The sequence below is a fragment of the Orbicella faveolata genome, unplaced genomic scaffold, assembly GCF_042242905.1.
Source record: "Orbicella faveolata isolate gen_17 unplaced genomic scaffold, um_ofav_v1 contig_47, whole genome shotgun sequence".
In the NCBI taxonomy this organism is placed as follows: domain Eukaryota; kingdom Metazoa; phylum Cnidaria; class Anthozoa; order Scleractinia; family Merulinidae; genus Orbicella; species Orbicella faveolata.
In genome coordinates, this window is record NW_028301577.1 from 23532883 (window position 1) to 23548698 (window position 15816).

Consider the following 15816-nt stretch of genomic DNA (forward strand, 5'->3'; position numbering starts at 1 on the left):
TTCTCTGCAAGACAGCAACGTGAAATGACCAAATTTTGTGTTGTCTGGAGAACGTGAACCACGACGGCCAATTGTTTTAAATTCTTATTTCAAATTTATCGCTGTGTTTCGGATTTAGTTTTGCGATAGTTTTGACGGTGATAAACAAAGTAAATGACTTTAGAGTATCGCGAGATTCGTAGGTAAAATATAAATTCATTTATCAATCGACGTTGCCCTCGGCGTCGCCGTCGTGGTTTAGTAAACTCCCTAATGTCAACCGCAGCGCGCGCGTGGCGCTTAAAATAAACCATGCCTTGCGTGAAGCGCAGAACGTGTGCGCGCTAACAAAAGTAGGCACCGTTATTAAGTTATTTGGTAGACGTAGATCAAGACTGAACAATGATTTTTTTTAAGTTTCTATTTGGACTGCAACGTTTTCTGACTATCATACTCGATCTCACATCGCCATGCATATAAAACGAAGCATTAATAAGATAATAGTCACTTTGTTCTCATTTTAGATCAGTCGTCTCTGGAGTCATTGAAGTAAACTATTTCTTCCCCTTTGTCGAAAATATTTCTTTTTAAAGGGGATAAAATACCCAAAGGAACGAATCATCTCCTTACACCATGCAGGAATATCAATTGATATTGATAGGAACTTTAGAAGGAGAAACTCGCAATTGACTTCGCTTGGGGGTAGGGCGGGAGGGGCGGGGGCAGGGTTGAAGGGGAGTGGGGTATGAATTGCATAGTAGCTCATGCATGTTCAAACATAGAAGAGCTCTCAACATAAAGTTGCTAAAGTTTATTGCCACTTTCATAGAGCTATTTTACATGCTTCGTTATTAGATTAACATTCAAAAACTAAGTATTGAAAATGACAAAAAATTCTTCGGCACCGACTTTCCTTTATAACATAGAGGTTAAAATTACTGAAATTGACTGAACTTGGAGCATGAACATTAAGATAGAACCTACAGTTACTCGAGTTTCACGCTTGAAGCGATTGAATTTGGAGCATATATATAATCACTGAATTAGGAGTGGCTCTAAAGGACGACATTTGTACTCAACTTTTTTCATTGTTGACCAAAGATGTCCGAATGTTCTGACTGTATAAATAGATTTTTCAAGACTGTCTAAGATGACCAGAAACGTCAGAAAGTCTATCCGAGGACGTACGAAGTTTATCGAGTTTTTCAAGAGGCCTGGCATCACATCATATATTTTTTCAAATGGATTGTCCACCATCAACCGATGCTGGAACACATCAACTTTTGCCCTTTATGTTATAAACAATTTATCGTGCGTTTCCTAAAAATGGAATGATCGATTGATATTACAATTAATGACTGCTTATACTTATTGACTAACAAGGCAATTTAATCCTTTATCAATTATAATATTGGTTATATAACTAGCTATTCGACGGCCACGTAGGTTGTAACTCAGGCGTGTTACATTCATTATTAACATCAACTACATCGTTTTTGACTAACTAAAACAAAACCTTGCATGGCACAAATTCAAGAATGGATCCCTGGGAATACTTCAAGCAGCGACATTTCCGCCAAAACCACCACTCCGGGAAAGTTTGGGAGCACCGTAATATTTGGGACCTAGCAATCAAGACATAACAAATCAATATTTCACTTAGTACTTGTTCTGCACTGTAAACTATCGCCGGCTTTCCGAGAATTTTAATATTTTATGTTATTGGTGATTGACAGCGCGGAAAGGGAGCAGAAGGAAATATTACAGCTACCCTTTTCTTTTCGCGAGCCTTAAGTCTGTGTCAGCGAGCTCATGTCCCACACATTTCGATTATCGCCCGTTACATCTGGAGGAGGGAAAGAAGAGAGATGCGGGCTATTCTTTTGAATCTTTGAATGTTCTACTTCTAAATTACTGTCGACCATTTATAAGACGCTGCACATTACATCCGAGATTGTAAACGCCTAGGTTTCATAAGACGGTGCAAACTTTGCCACGGTAACTTTTAAGACAAGTCTGATGGAATGTTTACTCTCGGAGTAATTTGTAGAAACATTTTCAAAATATTGTAAGAAAAAAAAAGGAGTTCTTTACTATCTTAATAGAATGTCCGGAATACAAATAGCAAATAGCAAAAAGTACTTACTCTCTTTAAAAACTTCCAAGTCGACATAAGGCAAATCGCTGCAGGACACATCATCATTTGGAGTATCCCTAAGCCTTCGCATGAAAACCTTGGGCTGAATAGTGAAAACGCCGTCTGAGTTGTCACATATCACTCGAGCTAGATTACAGTTTCTTATCTCGTCCAGTTGTTTTATGGGAAATCCGGTGAGAGGGTCGTCATTCTCATACCAGAAGCGATCACCACGGCGCGTGTTGTTAAACTGTGTGAGAAGCAGACAGGTGGCGGTTCGTCCCAACGCACTGCCTGCTAGAATGTTTTCACTCAATATTCCCGCAAATATATCGATGTCCTCGACAGTTCGGTAAGTACCTTCCAGTCTTACCCGCTGAGCAAATGGTATATCTGTAAGATCATTGAAGTTTGTACCTGTAGCTGCAGGACCACCACAAAGTGTTGAAAACTGGATATACCCTGGTAAGCCATGATCTCGTCCACGCTGCATGTTTATAGCAGCAAGGTCACCACGAAAGCCATCACCTGGGCCTGGTATTATCAGGTTTTCCAACACTGCCAAAGCAATGTTCCTACGAGAAGGAAAAATCACTAAATTATTGTCAAATGCGATTTTTTGGACAATCGTTTTCAACTGTTTGAAGAATGTTGTGCATGCAAGTCGGAACTTGCAATTAAGATCATTATATTTAAACAAATCTACTCATGAATTTGGTGTCCTTTCAACAGCTGCTGTTATCAAAATAACTTAATTCACAGGTAAGGCCCTGAAAAATCGATGCACGTTAACGACAGAGAAGGAACATTCTGACAGCGAAGTTACTATACTGACCAAGTTGTAAGATACAAAACTATTCATTAGGAAACTTACACAGGAAGCGCAGAAACAAAGTCAACACCCTCACAAATGAAAAGTTCACGCACACGCGCGCGCATACAAAATTTGTCATGTTATAAGACGCTCATTGACCGAGTGAGGTCAACGTTTAATAGTTTGGAGGAATAGTGTCTTTTAGTCAGAAGATCTCTTTGAGAAGTACTGTATTGCATTTAAATCACCCTCACTTTTAATTTAAGTTACAGTTCAAGGGCTGCTGAAAGACAATCGAGAAATGAAGGTTTTGCTTTGCGATTGTCAATCAGTTTATTTTGTCTTACAAACCAAGGCTGAACAAACACATACCGATCAAAATCGAGAGCTCTTTCCAAAGCCAATCCAAGATATATGCCTGTATAGGGATTGACTCCTAACTCTAGTTCGTAGAGCACTGCTGGGTCAAAAAACGTGACTACAGATTCATTCAGGCGGTTCCCTCCACGAACTCCATCCGCCAATGTAAAGGTTTCCCGAATCAGAGTGTGGCCTATTCTTAAGGCAGCCGTAGAGAATACGTTGAACATTGAAGCCTTTGTGAAAGGATCGTAACCGCCAAAGAGTGTTCCAGGTGCCTCCAACGCAACTCCTGCTTCTTTCCTCTGAAACAGAAAACGGTCGTTTGTTCTTAATATCCATTCACTTGGAGAAAAGCCACGCTTGCATGTAGTAGTTCGTGCGCGGCTTGGGCAAGTCTAGTTTGATCTCAGAATCTCTTAGATTGTACGGCGTACTGCTGATGCTAAATAGGTTTCGCAGGTGTGTACGCCGTTGTTAATATCCATTCACTTGGAGCGTCCCGGATCAAAATAAAATTCAGCAATTGATTCATGCTTTGGCGTGTCTCGCTGAGATATGGTGCAGGGGCGAAGTTTTGCCGAAAGCACGAAACAAGCTTACGAAATGCCCGAAGGAGACCAGTCTAATGCAGTCACGGCTGAGTACTTTTTACATGTTACACTGACTGGAAGTGCATAACTTGCTGATTTACGTATTTTACACATTTTTAAACTTAAATATCTCAGGGACGAATACAGATATTTGCAAACGGTAAACGGCGTTTTTTATCTTTCGTGGAATTCTATGTGATTAAGCTCAAAATTCAAGGGGTAAAATTTGATCATAGTACCACTTTAAGTTTGTGGATGAGTCCTTTTTGTGATCAAGTAACCCTTTGAACGGAACTTCCTTATAATTCAGAAGTTACAAATAAATATATATCTAGGATTTTTTCCCATTGAGAAAAGAAAGGACGAATTGTTACATTATGTTCTTCCATCTGGGTCTTACCAAAGCTAGACTGGGAATGAGTGTTGGCAACCATTCATTATATGTAATGTGTTGCATACAGGCACCAACGATTCGGCGTCCCTCTTGATACAGTTTCTCGTCATCATACCATGGATTTAATAAGTGTAGGATATTGACAATACGGTTGTGTTCACGAGCCCACAGAGCGTGCATTGCCATTAAAGCTGTCAAACAAGAGAACAGAATGGTTATTTAAATAAAGTTAAGTAAAAATTCATTTTTGCATTACTACGCCACCCGATTGGCTTACAAAACTTGCGCCACTTTTTCATTTAATCAGAAGTGAAACCAAAACCAATCGTCACTCGCTCGCTCATGTTTTCCCGCGCGCTTCGCGTCAGCTACATGCATGTACTTCGAGTTTTGATTGGTCCACTATATTGTCTGTGTCATTTGTGATTTGCTAAAATGATAACTTTGATTTTGGTTTTACGTAACTCATCTGCAAACCGCTTCAAGCCAAATTCAAATAAACTAGTTCATTTGTCATTTATGACTTCAAATACAGTGATTGAGAATTTATGTATACCTGCCGGTGAGTACTACAAGGTATTTGTTTTTAATTGTTCAGTTTTATTATGAACCTCAACTTTATCGCTAAGTTCAGTTACGTCTTTTATTTCTCCCACCTTGATTTTCATTCACCCGAGGATCACCAGCTCTGAAACAAGGTTCAGCTGTAACATTTTCGGATCTACAGAAGCCTGCTTCACCGCCCGCAGATTCAGCCGCCGGTAGAACTGGTAATTGATAAATGTCAGGAAAGGCTTCAACCAGAAGTTCTCCCCCTGTGAATTTGCGAAGGCTGTTCGCGTTTTCGAGATCTGAGCCGTACACATTTGATGAATCAAGGTAAGAGGTTATCTCGTTTATCTGTAGTAAAAAAATTTAGTTTATTTAGGTTAGAGACAACTATTCATTTTGCTAAGCACGCTAAACTGTTTATAATCCAAGGAAACTGCAGAATTACATAGAATACAACGATTTCCACTAATCCCTAAGTCTTAACAGGGGAGATAACCAATAACATGGCAAGCTTACCTAAAATGATCTATTTTTTTTCTTTATCAGAACTTTGTTACTACTTACTTTTTGAAGGAAGATATATTCACACAGTAGCTTTATCAAATAGATGATAGTATAGCTATCCCTTTTCACGTTGTCCTTAAAGATAACTAGCTACTGAGTAACATAATATTATTTCAAGTATTATTTAATGCGGTCATTAAAATTTTGCGGGAAGCTAGTGTAGTTAACGTTTGCTGAAGTCTTTCTTTGTCTAGCCACTTTGTTCTATGAATGTTTGTTTTTTTTGCTTATTCGACTCTGTGAAACCAAAGTGGCCTGCATGACATGTGCATTATGTGAAGTCATGATTAAGTAACTGATCTATTAGGCACATATGATAAGAAAGTTGACCATATATGAACTGCGTGTAATTTAGAAAAAGAGACTGACCAATGTGTGATCTCAGAAGATTAGAAACTGTCCTATGTATCATCAAGGATAACAACTGACCTGGTTGCCATTATCGTCCCGTTCTGACCTGGAGAGAGGAGTACATTTTGCGCTTGGATCACTCAATAGATTATTCCCGCTGGTGATGTTGACTCCAAAGCAGTCAGGCTTATCAAACAGGCTGGGACAAGCGTCCTGGCTCCCGCCACAATCGTTTTGTGGGTCCACCCCTACAGTAAACTCAGTTAGCGTGAGGTCATGGTCCAAAAATTGACCCCACGTCATTACCAAGTGGGTAAAATCGGCTTGGGCTTCAACACTGTCAAACACTTTCTTGCTAACTTGTCTTGCGTTTGGAAGGGGAAATGCTTCGCCGGAGGGTGCTTGGAAGGTCGAGAATTGCCGAGGTTGGAAGTCTGGCTCATACGCATCGGGAAGGAGACGACGATGCGGTGTAAAGGTGGCTCCGGTTGTAATGTTGCAGAGATTGTTGCATGTGCCATCAAACGTGCGATACTTGCCGTGTTTAAGACATAATAATCTTTTGGCGAGTGAAACCTCGCAGTTTGTGAGGCTCAGCGTATCCAGTAGTAGTTGCCCAGAAGAAGAAACTTGCGCTTGAGGCGTTTCATACCAGCCAATGACAAGTAGCATTCCAAAGAGAAAGCTGCAATAGAGAAAAGAGAGACAAATTGAAAGTTAAACATCACAGTGTATTTATGGGCTCCATGACAAATTATCATCGGCTCATATAATATATGCCTTTTAAGATTAGTTATATTTTTCTATTATTACTACTACTACTACTACTACTACTACTATTATTATTATTATTATTATTATTATTATTATTATTATTATGACGTCTTAAATGTTACCATGTCTTATAATATATGACAAAATAACGATAATAAGTGGTAACTATCGTTATTAAAAACTGGATCGTGGAACAATGTAATTCAAGAGTTTTCTTTGGCTTAGCGGCCATCGTGGTATATGAGCAGTAATAACCCGCTCTACAAATATGGGAAGTATACGCGTAAATGTTTGGGGCGCTTTATTTCTTATTTTAGTTTAATTTTTCCACAGTTTAGGGCCATTTAAAAACATCATTCCATCAGCGCTTGTTGGTAACGTGATGATTATAGCCATCTCGACGTTGGTTACACACCTTGTTGGTTATCTACCATCTCATATCAAAGGCTTGGTCGTGGAGTAAGTGTTAATTATATTACCGAAAGGATGGACGGATGGGAGGAAGGAAGACAATAAAGAAGGAAAGACTGAGTAAATAAAAATGTCAATGGATCATAATTCGGTAGATGGACGAACTTAATGTCCCACGGCAACTAAACTTTGACCACCTGTATTTATCCAATTTTGGAATTTTCTTGTCCGTATTACCAAAATGTAACGTTCATACAGTTATTTTGAAAGTTTTACGACTTCATAGTAGCATTTCTGCGTTCCGTGTCTAGTGGTAGGGTCTTTGAACAAAACAAAAAGGTGGCGAATCCAAGATGGGACCTGCATGAATAACATGCCGTAGTAATCATGTCATATGACGTCATCATCTCATACTGCTTTTGCTAAGAAAAAATTGTACGGACGAACGATATATCCCGTAAGTTTTATTATTGTTGAATATTCCTGAAGTAACGGAAGAAAGGGGGAGATGAGGGGAAGGGAGGCGGAGATCCCGGTCGCAGAAAGTCAAAGAAAGTTCGCTTTGAAATTAATGGTGCTTACAGCTCTAGGAGTGACAGTTACTCTGTAAGAGGGGGCTATTTAACTAGTTGCTTTACATTTGTGCTTAGTTTATTGGAGCACTAGTTTTGTGTTTTCTGCGTATAATGTCAAAACGCATGTTTGGATTAAGGAAAAGCATCTAAACCTATCGAGGCATAACCGAAAGGACTTTTGTGATATTTCTTCAAACGATGAAAGAAGAGGATTTTAGCCCTGCTCTGCATTTTGAGCACTATATACCGACATGGTGACCCATCGTATACTGTATACTCTTTATTTCAAGGCAAAACAACTTGGTATACTATTTTCATTTAAACACACAAGGAATCTTGGGGCATGGAGCTGTGAGATGTTGGCTAGTTCGACTCAAAAACGTTTCAAAGTCTAAGTTGAACGTTAGCGATACTGCGCGGTATCACCAAGATAACATCGATTTATTCATCGTAACTTAAACATACCTTGTGGTGTACATTTTGCTTTTGGCTAATGGCTCTCACTTTTCACCTGTTGAATCACAGAGAGTATTACATCAATACTGGCAAACTAATTCATACTACCTGTATTCTATAGTGCCATCAGTGGGTCACTGAAACAGTATGTGACATTAACAACACGAAATACAGGCTAAAACCATCGACACAAATTCGGCAAACTGGTAGTTTTAGCCTCAGTTTGCTATGATTTAGGTCCAAATTTAAAAGACTAAGGCACTTTTTCGTTTCATTAATAATTATTTACCCCTGACCTTACTCAAAGAAGTAAAAAGAACAAAGTTGTCATTTGTTAGAGCCCCTTTAAGGTGGCCAGAGACAACAAAATAGCCTTTGCTTGCAAGGGCCACTGTTTGAAGTTAGCGAATTGAGAACTCAAAAACAAGAGCTAAAAATGTGCAAGTAAAGTTACAAAGTAAGATAAAACATGAATAAATGAATCAAGGGGAAGATTAAAACTTTGATGAATTCTGATGCCCTTTAAAGGAAACATTCTTGGGAACCAAAAAAAAATATTTCGCTCTACAAGCCTCTTTAGTCGCACTTATTACTTTTTCCTTGCTTCTACAGCAGAAATTTAAATTTGAACATCAGACTAAGAAAATGTATCGTGCATATATGTAATCGTACAATACCTGTTACTTGGAGAGGAGAACTCAAGAGAGAACAGAACGATTCCGTCAAGAAGCTCAGATCTTCAGCGGAGAACGTTGCTTGCTGTGGTGAAATGAGTTGATCGTGTTCCCTTTTATTTGTTACGGTGTGCAAGGTATTGACAGTCATTAGTCATCAAATAACAAAAGCACTTTAAACTTTAAAGCCGATATCTAAAGTTGCCCGTGGTCCGTGCAGAACTATTTTCAGATTTTCACGCAAGCGGTAGCATGTAGCTGAAAGCAATATCACCCTGATTTGTTTGTTTTTTATACATGATGTGACAAAATCACTTTAATGATCTTTGTATCATTCATAACAAAATGGAAATCGATACAGCAGTTATGATATTGCTGAAACCGCAATACCAATGGTTATGTGGACTTTGAAGTTCTCATGGAACAAAAAGAAATTAATTGTTTTGTTATATAACTTAGAATGATGTTATGAGCGCGTGACGAGGGCGTTTGCCACAAAAGGTCAAAAACCCAACGGTGTGTGAAACGAAAGAATTATCCGTGCGTTTATTTGCATTTATTTGTTTTTATTGTTTTTTTTTTTCTTTTCTAGTCTTTTTTTTTTTCTTTGTGAAGCTTGTTCTGACTCGAAGGAGTGAGTTACGTAACAACATCCACTTTGGGTTTAAGTTACGCGTGTCTTTGTATGTTGATGTTGTGCGCATGCTTAATCCTGAATCCGGTCGGTGATATTGGTTCAAGAATACATCTCTTTGTACGTAATTGACACATTATGAGAGCAGTTTTGTTTTCAAAAGGCAATATAACAAATTAGTTTTTGAAAACTATGTGGTTGGTCTTTTACGTAACAGAGCTTCCCTTTCCGCACATGTCACGCGACTAGAGTGAACGAGCTAAACTATTGAGGGTTTTAAGCGGAAACTCAGGTTTGTTTTTGTAGATATTGTCGGATGAACACTCCGATTAAAAGGACATTGCTATAACACTGTTATTCGATCTGGGTTGATTCCAAACTTGCACAGGATGTTCAAATAAGTGGCAAAAATATTCTATTTTTTCAATTGTCGTTGTAATTATACGTCATAAATTAAATTTTAATTATGTTGACGTCGATCGTCATTAGCCCACGTCAGAGACTGATGGACTAACAAGTATTGGTGTAGTTCCTCGATCTGTGTACTACTGCCTACTTAGCAAGATTTTCGTCCTGAAAGTAAAAACTACATATGTCTCAAAATAAATAACCGAAAATCTAAATAATGGAAGTTAGTTTTTGCGTGTGTATACTATAGTTTATCGTCGAGGTTTATTTCATTCTTTTTGAAAATAATTATTTCATATTTGGGCATTAAGTATCACTTTTATTACACGGTATTTTACTTATTTACTTGTGGTAGTAAGCCTTTCAAAAGGCCAGAGCGAGAATACGTAAGATTGTTGGGAGTCGGTCCTGAAATGCAAACATATCTTCCACTTTTATATTATTTATTTACTTTTTCAATTTGTAAAGGCACGGTATCCTTTAGCGTTTAGCTTCATTGACATGTCACTATTTGTTCGGGCATGAGTGAATAATGTAAGACGCCGTAAATACACGTATTCTTCTAGAAGCTTGGCAGAAATTTATGATGTCACGACATTGTACAAAGCGTTCGATACCGTTCACGAAAGTTGGTCATTAGTAGTAAGCTGAACGTGCATACAATTTTCAAACAAATAGGTTAATTTGTGTAATAACGTTTATAGTCATCATAGTGGAGTAGGTATAGATGGTTAAATAAAGACTGGTTAAAGTGCACAAATGAAAATTATCTCATGTTCATCTTTCAGACATGCATTGGACGAATTTTTCCACACGATCTCACCCAACAATTGAGCTCTACATATCAGCTTTTATCCGCACTAATTACATTATTACGCAATATTGGTGAGTTTTACGATGTGCTTTTGATATTTCACTGAGAAGTAAACTGAGAAGATAGCTTAGTATTGATCAGAATATCTATGTTGTAGTTTGTTTTACTGACGAATACGCTTTGTTTATAAAAACAATATATGTTACGACTGAAGTAACAATACAATCTGTTAAAGAGAACAACTACCTGACTACAAATTTCGCACCTGTTTAACAAGATTGAGCTGGACTTGCATAACACGATAAAGGATTCAAGCTCACCAAAAAACTATTTCTCACTTGGGCCAAAGCTTCTATCTGTGTTCTTATTTAACTAGATAGAAACACGGACGGAAAATGTTTTCTCCTAATTACCTACCATGTCTTTCAGTTAAAGCTGCGTACCAGACAATAAACTTTTATCTCCTATTGTCTTCGTTCGTTCCTTTAATTCGTGTGTGCTTTTGAAGGAACCTGGAAAAAGCAATTTATGAAATACTCATCAGTTGTCCTTCTTTCTCTCTGTTTCCATCTGTTGCTTCACTTTCCCCGACGGTCTTACTCACGACCGGAAAACTTTTCGTGAACATGAACATCTAAAATTCGGAAACAATGAAAGCGTGTACACGCACTGGAGGAATGGGTGGATGAGAAAGAGGCAACATACTACGACAAAAACAACGTTTCTCCAATAATTATCACTGATTATTTTAATACAAAGGTGCACCATAAAAATAATACCCCAAACAGGGGTAAAGAGAGAAATAACTAGTCCACATTTCGTGAAGACATGTTTGCAAGGTTTTCAAATGCCATGAACTCAGACTTCGAAATTTAAATAAACGACTTATCCGCTACAGTCCACAATAAGCTGCCTCGACACTCGAAAGACCGCAATATTGCATAACACTTGAAAAAAAGCACATGGATAAACATGGAGATGACATCATTCGCCCCTGAAGAATTCTTTTTTTTTCGGAGGGGGGACAGATTGGTGTCTCCAGAAACAACAGTAGAAGACCATCCTACTGCGCGATGATGTTATACCATAAACTGCCACTTGTAAGTCCTGCCGCTTATAAGCTACTCCGATTATAGGCTCGTCTACCCGCAAACAAATTATTACTTTCGATTATAAGCCCCCCCGGATATAAGCCCCCCTCTAGTTTTAAATAATATAATCTCGATTTATTATTTTGATCAACACGGTAGCTCCTTGCGAAACATTTTTTTCTCCGTTTTTAAGCCCATTTAAAACTCCTTACGATGTTGTATAAGCCCATGCCTTATAAGCGACTCTTTACGGTAATTAAATCAATTATTGCTATAACATTAGTCCAGAAAAATTACCCACTCAGTGACTCTTCCCTGTCTTGCTAGAAACCACCATTGAAGTTCTCATAAACAAAGCTACTAGAATTGTTTAAATCAAACCCTTGATAAAATTAGGCTTGATATCACATTTCTTAAGGTGAAAAAAATCCTATTTATCTATATACTTTTTGCTGAGCATTGTGAACAAACAGACTTGATGGGTTAACCCGAATCACAACTGTTAAGAGTCCACTGAACGCTGCTATGTGTACTTCCAGAGGCTTTTACTTCGCAATAAATAACTCTTGCACGTCTTGCGTGCCTATGTTTGTACGTGTTAGAACTTTAGTAAAACGCCACTTTAGACACTTTCATGTGACTAACTTCCATCCTCTGATTCAAGAATGTTAAATGTGGATTTGGCCTCATTTGATAGAAATTCAGTCAGTGACTATAGGTATTTACCTGTAAAGTACTGTGTACTTAACACATTCAGTTTTTTTCGTGAGAACTCATCACAGTCGAAACGATCAAAACAGCTCAAAACTTCAACCTTAAAATAAACCTTGTACAACGCTTTTGGAGGTCCAGGAGAAAGTCTTAATGATAATGAAAAGATCCATCGGTTTAACAGAGCAAGCCACTCTCATCATCCACAAATCAAGGCCGATCTAAATCTGGACAACAACAGGCGCGTATCTTGGAATGGCTACGAGAGAACTTACTGACCAAATGGGGTAAGAGAGGTAACATGATAATCATTGTCTGCAGAGGCGCCTAGTAGCATACATTTACATTTACACGTTATCTCGGTGAACGAATGAATAAACGAACTGACGAGCGAACGAACCGCGCACGCAAATATTGTGCTGTGCAAATATTGCAGTCAGGTACTTGTTCTCTTTAACGTATTGTAAAGTAAATTCAATTGTAACATATACATAAACAAAGTTTATTCGTCAGTTAAACAAACCAGAACAAAACCTTATCGTATAAGTCACCAAACAGAGGCGAATACAAGGGAGGGGTTGAGGTGATCGCAATTTACAGAAAGCCCTTCTCTTACTATAAGCGACAAGGCCGTAGAACAAGTAGCTTCAGCTGAATCCCTTGAAGTCTATATTGACCAAAGTTTAAATTGGGAATGCCATATTGAAAATGTCTAAATAGATTGCTCCGGCCATTGATGCAATTAAGCGAATTCGGCATTATATCTCATTTAATATTTTTATCAAAGTTTATTTTTAGCCTTGTTGAGCCACACTTGGATTATTGTAATGTGGTGTGGGGAATCTTAAACGTAGGGCCTTGCGGAAAAGCTCCAAAGGCTTCAAAATCGCGCGGCTAGTATCTAAATCTCAGCGGAGCAATGATAGTAATTTGGATCATGCGTTCCGGGCATTAGGGTGACACAATCTCTGTTATCAAAGATTAGACAAGAAATCTATCATGACGTAAAAGAAATTGCATGATAAGACACCATATTATCTGCGATCAAGATTTGTTCATCGCGACAATGCGAGTGCTTATCGTTTGAGGAATACTGAAAACAAAATAATTCTTCCACAACCTCACACTGATCGTCTGAAGAGAAGTTTTTCGTACTGTGGAGCTCAGTTTTGGAACAACTTACCTATAGAACTAGGACAAGTAACTTCATTAACCGAGTTCGAGACTTAACTGAGTCGCCACAGTTTTAAGTAAATTTTTCCTACACGGCCTCCATGAAAAGCAGTTTCTTATTATTTGTTTGGAAGTTTTATTCTTTGACTGTAGTTAGCAAGATATAGGTAGCTAGTTGATTATCATAAATAAATTGATGGAAATACCGTGTGTATAAATAAAGTTATCGTACCGTATCGTATCGTAAGGTGTACAAACCCCCACCCACCCGCCACCCCCATTTGAGAAATTCCTGGATCCACCCCTGCACCAATATTGCGTAATGATGTAATTAGTGTCGAGCTGACATGAAGAGCTCAATCGTTGGGTGAGAGGTGTAAAAAAGTGGTCCGTTTGAAAAATTGGTCCGGTGATTGTTAACAATGGCCTCCAAACTGTGTTTATTGTAGACAACAGTGAACATGTTTGGATTACGTTTGTCTGAGTCATGGGGAACGATTTATTTTGGTCAAATTTGTCAAAATGCCGGAGCAAAAACTTCAAACTTCAGTTTACCCTGCATGGTGTTTCACCGAGCCAATCCGAGCGCGCGTTATAATGAAACTTTATTAGAACAACTTGCAATGACCAAGGTTCATTAAATTCAGGCCTCTGTTAAGGACGGTGCTTACTAAATACAAAGGTTTTTGCGCCAGATTAGGAAAATTAGATCTTTGCAAGCGCTATTGGAATCCACAAACAAAAATTGGGGTAACCTGCCGGCCAAGCATTTTTTCGAGATAATTAGCCTTGAAACTCAATAAAAATGCTGACATCAGCATTTCTGTGAAAAATGTATACACAGATTTCCTTAGAATTCGCCTTTACATACAGAAAAGCAAACACATTTTTAAAGATATTAAAACAGCATGGTAAATTGTAACATAAAAACCATTTTTGATATGTTTTCAATGACAAAATCGTTGCAACAACGCTTTTAGTGTCTCTGACAGCCTTCCTCTGTTTCAGCTAAAATACAGTCTAAATACCTTTTGCGCACAACCCGAAACTAATGACGTGTTTAATAGGCTTGCAACTTTCATTTCATAACATAAAATATAGGGGTAACCACGCGTTTTTTAAAGTTATTGATCTTTTTTGAAACCTTTTACGGTGCCCGTTACATTTTTTTTTTCTGTCACCTCCTCAGTAAGTAAAACATTTGCGTATCTCGCACTTGTTTTCCGCGAGCACGACGCCATCTGCAGGTACATGTTTACAGTTGGATTTTAGTATAATTTTCGACAGATAGCAGCTAGTTTTTCAGGTGGAAGACGTTAACTGTTGGTGGTTAGCTGTATGCTGCTATTCTGGTATTCCTGGTTTAAGTACATGTTCATTAAACTTGATTTGGTCACAGTAGGAAAATTTTGCTTTCATCAGTCGTATACTTGGTAGCGTAGTTGACTGCGTCAATTAAGGATTTTACGGAACCACAACGGCAACGGCAAAGGGAAAGCCACTGAACAAAAGAATTGAGCAGTACAATGGCTGTGCACGTGCGTTATAATTCTTGGTACATTTCTCTGCCGTCTGCATTTCTCTGCAAGACAGCAACGTGAGATGACCAAATTTTGTGCTGTCTGGAGAACATAAACCACGACGGCCAATTTTTTTAAATTCTTATTTCAAATTTATCGCTGTTCCGGATTTAGTTTTGCGATAGTTTTGACAGTGATAAACAAAGTAAATGACTTTAGAGTATCGTAAGATTCGTAGGTAATAAAATATAAATTCATTTATTAATCGACGTTGTCCTCGGCGTCGCCGTCGTGGTTTCGTAAACTCCCTAATGTCAACCGCAGCGCGCGTGGCGCTTAAAATAAACCATGCCTTGCGTGATGCGCAGAACGTTTGCGCACTAACAAAAGTAGGCACTGTTTTTGAGTTATTTGGTAGACGTAGATCAAGACTGAACAATGAATTTTTTTACGTTTCTATTTGGACTGCAACGTTTTCTGACTATCATACTCGATCTCACATCGCCATGCATAAAAAACGAAGCATTGATAAGATAATAAAGAGTCACTTTGTTCTCATTTTAGATCAGTCGTCTCTGGAGTCATTGAAGTAAACTATTTCTTCCCCTTTGTCGAAAATATTTCTTTTTAAAGGGGATACCCAAAGGAACGAATCATCTCCTTACACCATGCAGGAATATCAATCGATATTGATAGGAACTTTAGAAGGAGAAACTCGCAATTCACTTCGCTTGGAGGTGGGGGGGGCGGGCAGGGGGGGCGGCGACGAGAGTGGAGAGGAATGGGGCATAACTTGCATAGTAACTCATGCATGTTCAAACATAGAAGAAC

At 38.4% G+C, this 15816-nt stretch overlaps 1 protein-coding gene across 1 annotated transcript; it reads right to left on the bottom strand.

The window, feature by feature from the left end:
* Positions 1 to 775: 775 nt before the first annotated feature.
* On the bottom strand, positions 776 to 8793 carry LOC149097695 (peroxidasin homolog). Its single transcript, XM_089279477.1, has 8 exons — positions 8638 to 8793; positions 7970 to 8015; positions 5823 to 6429; positions 4934 to 5177; positions 4284 to 4468; positions 3303 to 3595; positions 2126 to 2691; positions 776 to 1604 (listed from the first exon to the last, which is right to left on the bottom strand). The coding sequence occupies exons 2-8, from the start codon at positions 7981 to 7983 to the stop codon at positions 1537 to 1539; spliced, it is 1977 nt and encodes a 658-aa protein (XP_089135603.1). The 5' UTR covers positions 7984 to 8015; positions 8638 to 8793; the 3' UTR covers positions 776 to 1536.
* Positions 8794 to 15816: the final 7023 nt, after the last annotated feature.